At 47.5% G+C, this 10,000-nt stretch overlaps 1 protein-coding gene across 1 annotated transcript in view; it reads right to left on the bottom strand.

Annotated features, from left to right (window-relative positions):
- The window catches only part of cnksr1 (connector enhancer of kinase suppressor of Ras 1), a 75,028-nt gene that overhangs the window by 26,187 nt on the left and 38,841 nt on the right, over positions 1–10,000 (bottom strand). The window contains 5 exon segments of the mRNA XM_048253801.1: positions 295–334; positions 337–349; positions 6,500–6,568; positions 8,107–8,166; positions 9,773–9,892. Of these exon segments, the coding sequence (XP_048109758.1) occupies positions 295–334; positions 337–349; positions 6,500–6,568; positions 8,107–8,166; positions 9,773–9,892 (302 nt within the window).

Here is a 10,000-nt window from a genome sequence, read left to right on the forward strand (position 1 = left end):
CTCACATGCCACACACACACTCACAATACTACACCACACACCTTCACACACACACACACTGCGTACACACACACACACACACACACCTACAACACACACACACACACACACACACACACACACACACACACACACACACACACACACACACACACACACACACACACACACACACACATGAGCGTACCACACACACACACACACACACACACACACTACCCTCAGGTTCAGCCTCTGGAGGCTTCTCTTTTATGCTTTTATGGAGACCGAACCTTCTTTAAGATCTAGTGTGACTCCTTTTGGGGGTTCTCCTGAAGTTTCTTCAGCAGGCCCCTCGACTCCAGCCCACCTTAGAAAAAGCAATCATCATGAGAACCACAAAGCTGAAGGTTCACCTTCATCACCAAATGACATGAAATCTCAATCTAAATGATACAACATTTTCAAGATTTCTTGAAATAGCAAATAATCCAGTCAGCAGCACAGCACGAGTTTCTAATGAGACATTTCTGTGTGTTTGTCAAGTCAAGTCAAGTCAAGTCGGCTTTTATTGTCAATTTCTTTACATGCACTGGTCATACAAAGAATTGAAATTTCGTTTATTACTTTCCCATGCAAGATTACAGACATGCTTTTAAATACAGACATAGACATACTATAGACATAGCCATAGACATTAAATAGACATAAACATTAAATTAAAGTGCAAGACTGAAATATAGAACATGTATGTATCAAAATAGAAATATAGGACATATATATAAAAAAAACATAGAGGTAGTTGTGTTGTATATTTATATAGTCTTAACAGTTACATGAAGTTTAAACTTGAGCTTGTGTGACCTGTATATTTACATTGATATGCAGTATGCAGTAATTTCAAGTATATCAGGCTTGATATACTGGGAAATGTTTAGCAGGCAGCCACTACAATAAACGGGACAGACATAGAGGAGCATGACACTGTAACCTTTACATCACCAAGTGCATCGATGATGTGACCCACACAAAAGACATCATCACTGGGCTAACTGGAAGCCATGGCTGACAGGGATGTCCCTAGGCTGCTGAGGGCCAGAGACAAAGCCTACAGAGCTGGGATGAAGCTGGCATGAAAAACAGCGAGCCAACCTGTCCCGTGGGCATCAAGGAAGCAAAAAAGGAATACACTCACAAGATAACCACCCACTTCAAAGACAGCAGGAACTCACAAAGCCTATGGCAGGGCATTCCAGGCCCTCACGGACTACAAGCCCAAGGCCACAGAGCTGTGAGAGCAACATCCCTCTGCTCAACAACCTGAACCTTCTTTGCTCGCTTTGAAGCACAAAACAGCACCTGCCCACAGAAGACCCATCCCCTCTACATGAGCAGCCCCGTGCCTCTCTGCCGACAGCTGAAGAGGACACCTTTCTGCTATCAACACCCAGAAGGCAACAGGTCCAGACAACATCCCAGGTTAGATGCTGAAGGACTGCGCCAGGGAGCTTAAGGATGTCTTCACAGACATCTTTAACACTTCCCTGAAGCAAGCCATCGCCCCATCATGTTTCAAAGCTGCCACCATCATACCTACAGTCGAAGAAAACTGCTCCATCCTGCTTCAATGACTACCGCCCTGTGGCACTGACACCCATCATCATGAAGTCCTTTGAGCGGCTTGTCATGTCACATATCAAAGCCATTCTCCCCCCCACCCTGGACCCCTTCCAGTTTGCATACCGAGCCAAGCGTCTACAGAGGATGCAATCTGCTCTGCCTCCACCCAGCCCTCACCCACCTGGAAAAAAAGAGACTCATATGTGAGATTGCTGTTTATAGACTTCAGTTCTGCATTCAACACCATAATACCACAACAACTCATCTGCAAACTCGACAAACTGGGACTCAGTACCTACCTCTGCAACTGGCTACTGGACTTCCTCTGTCAGAGGCCCCAAGTAGTACGTGTTGGCAACAATACTCAAGCAGCATCACACTGAGCACAGGGGCCCCAGAAAGGCTGCGGCTCAGTCCGCTGCTTCTTCACCCTGCTGACGATGACTGCACTGCAACCTACAGCAACAATCACATAGTGAAATTTGCTGGACCATCACAACTCTGGTGGGTCTCATCACCAAGGGCGGCGAGACTCAATACAGGTTGAAGGTCGACCATCTGACCACATATGGTGCGGGACAACAACCTCCTGCTGAACGCCAGCAAGACCAAAGAGATTGTTGTTGACTTGGAGAGGTCACACCCAACACCAAGCCACTGACCATCGACGGTGCTGTGGTGGGAGAGAGAGCAGCACCAAATTCCTGGGGGTGCCATCGGTGAAGACCCTCCTGGACCACCAACACTGCATCACTGGCTTAAGAGAGGCTCAGCGCCGCCTGCCTTCCCTAAGGAAAACTCAGGCGAGCAAGTGCTCCACCAGCCATCATGACCAACATTCTACCGAGGCACCATTGAGAGCATCCCTCCAGCTGTATCGCCAGGTGGGGCGGAAGCTGCACTGAATACAACAGGAAAGCCCTGCAGCCATAGTGAACACAGCTGGAAGGATCATTGGTGCTTCACTCCCCTCCCTGAAGGACATTTACACCACCCACCACACCCAAGAAGGCGACCAAAATTGTGAGTGATGCAAGTCACCCCGCCACAATCTGTTTGATCTACTGCCCTCTGGGAAGAGGTACAGAAGCCTTGCGCCTCCCCGCGACTACCAGACTCACCAACAGCTTCATACACCAAGCTGTAAGGATGCTGAACTCTCCCCTCCTCTCCCCCCTCCACCCTCAGCTACATAACATCCTGACATTGGACCAGCAATGGCCGCCTGCACTACTCCACTTGCACACTTGAACACTTGCACACTTGTACACTTTACAACTTGGTGTTGTTGTCCTGAAAACACAACACTTTGCTGCTCTTACATAACTTGCAACCACTATGCCACTTTCTTTATTACTCAGGTCAAACAGAACTACCCAAGCCTCTTATTGGCCTGACTTTGCACTAGTTTTTTATTGACTGTCTATGCACAATTTCAACAAAAATTTGCTGCTCTTATTTTTTCATTATTATATGTGCCCTCTTATTTACTTATGGCTTTTACTTTTTTTGTTTACTTGAATGTTATGTTTGTCTGTGGACTTAAAATTGGTAAAATATGTCTTGTCTTCACCGTGGGATAGTGAGAAACGTAATTTCTCTTTGTATGTCTGGAACATGTGAAGAAATTGACAATAAAGCTGACTTTGACTTTGACTTTGACTTTGACTTGATGTGAAGCAGCAACACGCTAGGCTGCGCAGTCACAGTGCAGTTCCACAGGGCGGTGTTGGGGGTGGGGTGGGGGGGGGGGGTAGACAGGATCCTAGTTTCCTAGGTTCCTGGCTGGTTGGTGGGTGGGGGGCTGTCAGTGATGGGAGAGTGGGTAGAGTGTTCAGCATCCTGATTGCTTGGTGGATGAAGCTACTTGCAAGTCTGGTGTGGTGGGAGGATGAGGCTCCTGTACCGCTTTCCAGAGGGCAGGGGAGGCTGAACAGTTCCTGTGTGCAGGGTGGGTTGTATCCTGACAATCATTAGTGCTTTTGGGTGAGGCGGGTGGTGTAAATGTCCTGCAGGGGAGGGAGTGGTGCTCCAATGATCCTCTTAGCTGTGTTAACAGTGCGCTGGAGGGTCTTCCTGTTCTGATCTGTGCAGCCCGCCCCACACTGTGATGCTGCTGGAGACGATGCTCTCGATGGTCCCTCTGTAGAATGTAGTCATGACAGGAGGCGTGGCACTTGGCCTTCTTCAATTTTTGCTAAGAAGTAGAGGCTGCTGGGCTTTCTTCGGGCCAGTGATGCTGTGTTGGTGGTCAGGAGAGGTCGTCGCTGATGTGCACTCCCAGAAATGTTGTGCTGCTCACTCTCTCCACAGCATCTCCCGATGGACAGTGGTGGCAGTTTGTGGCCTCTCTGAAAGTTGACAACAATCTCCTTGGTCTTGCTGACATTTAGCATGGAGGTTGTTGTCTTGCACCATTTAGCCAGCTACCTGCTTCTTCTCTGTAGTGAGCCTCCCATAAGCTCTTAGTGATGAGGCCCACCAGTGTTGTGTCGTCTCAAACTTCACCCAGATGGTTGGAGCTGTGAGTGGTTGTACAGTCATGTGTTAGCAGTGTGAAGAGCAGGGGCTGAGCACACACCCTTGAGGGGCCCCCTGTGCTCAGGGTCAGAGTGCTTGAGGTGTTGTCCCACACGTACTGCTTGTGGTCTCTGCAACAGGAAGTCCAGCAGCCAGTTGCAGAGGGTACTGAATCCTAGCTTGTCCAGTTTGCTGATGAGTTGTTGTGGTATTATGGTATTGAATGCTGAACTGAAGTCTATGAACAGCATTCTCACATTTGTTTTATAACAATTCTGTGTGCTACCACAGATCCTGCAACAGGCTCTGGAAGTACAGATCATAGCCTCTGTATAAATCATGGCCTCTGTACAGATCATAGCCTCTGTATAGATCATGGCCTCTGTATAGATCATGGCCTCTGTATAGACCATGGCCTCTGTATAGACCATGGCCTCTGTATAGATCATGGCCTCTGTATAGATCATGGCCTCTGTATAGATCATGGCTTCTGGATCCCACCATTCCCCAGTGTAGCTCACCTACAGTAGCCTTAGTGTCCCTTTTGCAAACACTCACATAGGTATTGGGTGAAGACACACACACACACATGGGTATTGGGTGAAGACACACACACACATAGGCATTGGGTGAAGACACACACACACATTGGCATTGGGTGAAGACACACACACACACATGGGCATTGGGTGAAGAGACACACACACATGGGTATTGGGTGAAGACACACACACACATGGGTATTGGGTGAAGACACACACACACACACACACACACACGGGTATTGGGTGAAGACACACACACACATGGGTATTATTTGAAGAAGACACACACACACATGGGTATTGGGTGAAGACACACACACACATGGGCATTGGGTGAAGACACACACACACACACACACACACTCACATGGACATGCAAAAATAGATGCATTAGTAGTATTTTACATTAGTAAAATTCAAACGATGCCCCCAGAGTGTAGCACTGTAGCTGCAAATGTTCATGCATTAGTATTTTGTAGGCACTGTAGCTGCCCCATGTTCATGCCCCCAGAGTGCACTGCATAGCACTGTAGCTGCCCCATGTTCATGCCCCCAGAGTATAGCACTGTCCCCAGAGTATAGCACTGTAGCTGCCCCATGTTCATGCCCCCAGAGTGTAGCACTGTAGCTGCCCCATGTTCATGCCCCCAGAGTGTAGCACTGTAGCTGCCCCATGTTCATGCCCCCAGAATGTAGCACTGTAGCTGCCTGGCTACTCTAGCTGTTGGCTGCAGCAACTTCAGCTACGTAGTACCTATTTTTTACATTTGTTTTTATACCAACAGTACTCGGTGACCTCGAGAAAACAGAGATATATGTGAAAACGTTTTTTTCCCTTTAAGTCTTGTTGCAGTAGCAGTTTTTTCCCCTTTAAGTCTTAAAGCAGGTGTGGGCATGGTGGAGCGGCAGTAAGGACAAACGTTTGATTCCCTAACCCACCGATGCAAACGGTTGGCCCAAGTTTGATTCCCTAACCCACCGATGCAAATGGTTGGCCCTGGTTTGATAGGGCCTTCATGCCAAATGCCAACCTCCGATAGAGGAAAAATAACTTAAACGCAAAGTCGGGTCGGAATTTTTGCTCGGAGACTCGTGTGGAAGCCTTGTACCCCGAGGTATCCGACTTGACATCACTATCATATTCTCAACCACGGCGGCCTCCCTTGCAATAACACAAGAGGCAAATTTCACTCTCATTACAAATAGGCAAGGTAATGATCACTAAATTAACACTACAGATAGAAACACTCACCCGACACATTTTCCGCTTCCTAAACCATACTAAGCGGTTTTAATAACTTATTTATGCATTTCCTGTATTTGTTTTCCGAGCTGAGCTCATGAACACTATCTTTTCGGAGGTCCGGATTTTTAAAGTCCGGTCCTCCAAGCTTACGAACGGCATGAAGGTGCTATGATTCCCAGGTTTGATTCCCTAACCCACCAATGCAGGTCTGTGTCACTTTGGATTACAGCATCTGCTAAATACCAGTCAATTTTACCTGAACATTATTACCAAGTGATGACTACAAGGGCATCAGTATTGAGCTGGACTGTGCTATGGGCATCAGTATTAAGCTGGAATGCTCTGTGCATGAGACGTGTGCCCCCATTAGCTTAGCATAACTCACTGGAAGAGGGTTATTCCAGTTAGCCTATAGCTCCCTTTTAGCTTCAAGCTAACTATAGGCTAACGGGACAGAGTGCTTGAGCTGTGTGCCACCATTAGCCTAGCTTAGCATAACTCGCTGGAAGAGGGTTAGCTCCCTTTTAGCTATAAGCTAACTAAAGGCTAAGCTAAGGGGAATATAGTGCTTGTTCTGTGGGCCACTCACCACGATCTGGTCGTTCACCTGCACCACCTCATCTCCAGCCAGGATCTTCTCACAGAACTCAGCAGCAGACTGGACAGAGCAGAGACCAAACAAAACATGTACATGTTTTATTTACACTTGACTTATTATTTACATTTATCTAAAAAAACAGCATTCACAATCGCACGCCTAGCAGCTTACGATCACACATCGCCACTGTGTCAAAAACAGGGTTTCCAACTCCCCCCCAAAGAGCATTCATGCAAAATCTGCTAAAAGAAAATGCTGCTAATGAGTCTGTGTTTTCATCCACCGTGTTAAGCAAATCCAAACTGGTCCCTCTCCTAACCAAGGAAGGAGTTGTGAACGGCTGTGGGAGAAAAACATAAGGTTCTCTGGGCCGCTTCTAATAAAACATTATGCAAATAACCCAGTTTCCATCAACCTTAGTCACATTACACTCTGTGTGAATCGAAAGTTAACCCATCCCACTATAGAAAAACAATCTTTTATTCAATGTAGAAGATTTTATGCAAATTTCAAGCATTTCAACAATTTCCTTTTTCATTTGAATGGTCAAAATTTGCATTAAAAAGTTGGAAGGAAACCCAGTTATAGTCACAGTCTGATGAAGATCAGAAGTGGTTGAACCTGCTGTCTGCTTTAATGATCTAGCCATTAAAATAAAAGCTTTTAAACACTTTCTTCCTCGTCAACACATATCTGGAGGGCCTGCCCCTTCCCCCACCCCTCCCCATTTATTTCCATGCGCATCCATCTAAAGTTTGACAGAAGTTTGTCACATTTACAAGTCATCTGCTTTTCCCATTATTGTGAGCAGTATATTAGTTCTCAGAATATTTTATTTTTCAGCACTCTCTGTGTACATGAGCACAGTTCTATTTATGATAGATTTCATGTTTTTTTAGAAACGGAGGTGTTTTTTATGCTGGAAAGGACTGTGAGGAGGAGTGGTGTGTGTGTTGTTTGTGTGTGTGTGTGTGTGGGTGTGAGGACTGTGAGGATGGAGTGGTGGAGGACACTGGCCTATGACACAATGGAAAATGTCCAGCTGCTCACAGACCCTTTCCCATGAGAGACACACAAATCATTTCACTGAATATGTCAAAACCACTCACCCAATCTCTCCTCTCTCTCTCTCTCTCTCTCTCTGGTGTGATGTGTGTATATGTGTGTGGTGTGGTGAGGTGTGTGTATATATGTGTGGTGTGTTGTGGTGTGCGTATATATTTGTGGTGTGGTGCGGTGTGCGTATATGTGTGTGGTGTGTGTATATGTGTGTGGTACGGTGTGTGTATATACTGTATGTGTGGTGTGTTGTTGTGCAGTGTGGTGCGGTGTGTGTATATGTGTGGTGCAGTGTGTGTATATGTGTGTGGTGCGGTGTGTGTAGTGTGGTGTGTTGTTGTGCGGTGTGTGTATATGTGTGTGGTGCGGTGTGTGTATATGTGTGGTGTGTTGTTGTGTGGTGTGGTGCGGTGTGTGTATGTGGTGTGTATATATGTGTGGTGTGGTGCGGTGTGTGTATATGTGTGGTGTGTGTATATGTGTGTGGTGTGTTGTTGTGCGGTGTGATGTGTGTTGGCTGAGAGGGTGTGTGACCTCACCTTTGCTACTGAGCCTGTGACATAATGATTACTGGAGCCAGTGGAGATGATCTCTACTCCCTAGAGAGAGAGAGAGAGAGAGAGAGAGAGAGAGAGAGAGAGAGAGAGAGAGAGAGAGAGAGAGAGAAGAAGAGAGAGAGAGGTTATTATCAAAGTAATGCATTCTAAATACTTCATGATGCTGGGGAGGTAGAGAGGGATGTGCATATGTGTATGTGTGGGCTTGTGTGTGTGTGTGTGTGTGTGCGTGTGTTTGGGCTTGTGTTGATGAATGTGCAAGTGTGTGTATGTGGGTGTGGGAGAGAAAGAGAAAGCGAAAGACATAAACTGTGTGTGTGTGTGTGTGTGTGTGTGTGTGTGTGTGTGTGTGTGTGTGTGTGTGTGTGTGTGTGTGTGTGTCTGTCTGTGTGTGTGTGTGGTGTGTGTGTGTGTGTGTGTGTGTGTGTGTGTGTGTGTGTGTGTGTGTGTGTGTGTGTGTGTCCGTCCTGTTGAAACACACAGGCAGTAAAGGACTATCTCTCTGGTCTCTGTGGGCAGATTAATGCTCTGTGTGCAGATCCACGCCACGCCACGCCACGCCACGCCACGCCACGCCACGCCAGGCCACGCCACGGCTGCCCAGAGGCCATCACAGGTTTGAATCTCAAAGAAAAGCATTTCCTGTGAAGCTGTGCTCACAAATGAAGGGAGATTCGTTTTTGTCAAAACACTGGTCTTGCTCTGCTGCTGTGGAAATAGAATTCTCCATGCAGCCATCACCTAGGCCTTCAAATGTGCACTCTCTCCCTCTCCCTCCATCCCTCTCTCTCTCCTTCCCTCTCCTCATCCCTCTCTACCTCTCTCTCTCTCCCTCTCTTCATCCCTCTCTTTCTTCTTCTCTCTCTCTCTCTCCCTCCCTCTCTACCTCTCTCTCTCCTTCTCCCTCCCTCCCTTCATCCCTCCCTCTCTCTCCCTCCCTTCATCCCTTTCTCCCTCCCTCCGTCTCTGGCCCCTGCCCTCCCTTTAACAGTGTGTACCACACAAGACTGTAATTGCATCAGAAGTTAAGGATGGTGCGTACAGGTCACTCTTACTCTAAATGACCTCACCTTTGCTGCTGGCACAGCACAACTGCCTCCGGATCACTATGGCAACGCGTGCAGGAAGAACAAGAAAAACATCATAAAGTACAATGCTGCAGCGCCTGGTGACTCTGAAGCGGATCAAAGCCAAATGTGACCGGATCAGGCCCAGAGCTGTTCCGGCCTCTGCCAAATTGGCAAAGTATGCTAACTGTGTTAGTTCTGGTATGCTAACTGTGTTAGTTCTGTTACTTGATGAGTACAGCTGTGTGTGTGTGTGTGTGTGTGTGTGTGTGTGTGTGTGTGTCTGTGTGTGGGTGCATAAAACAACGCATACAAAAAGGAGAAGAGAGGCCTTCCTCCAGCGAACAGCTTGGCCAAGAGAGTCTCCGCTTACGTCAGGTGTCATCAGGGCCACCTCAGTGTTAGATAACAGACTCCAAGTCCCAGTGTTCTCACTTCAGAGCTACTAGCATCAGTGTATGAAGGCTGAGCTGCTGACTGCGCTGGATGTGTTTAGTAGCCGTTAGCATTGTGTTCCTGGAGCTTATGTGTGTGTGTGTGTGTGTGTGGGTGTGTGTGTGTGTGTGTGTGTGTATGTGTACCAGTTGGTCTCCTGGGTCAGAGGGCACCAGGTCCACACTCTCGAGCCGGGTCGTGTGTGAGAGCAGGGCGTCGGGGCTGCCAGTCAGGATCTCGTCACACACCGCCACCAGCTGCCGACACTGGGGGACAGGAAGTGGGAGGATCACACACACACACACACACACACACACACACACACACACATACAAACACACACATACACACACACATACACACACACACACACA

This window comes from Alosa alosa, chromosome 1 (genome assembly GCF_017589495.1).
Source record: "Alosa alosa isolate M-15738 ecotype Scorff River chromosome 1, AALO_Geno_1.1, whole genome shotgun sequence".
Classification (NCBI taxonomy): domain Eukaryota; kingdom Metazoa; phylum Chordata; class Actinopteri; order Clupeiformes; family Clupeidae; genus Alosa; species Alosa alosa.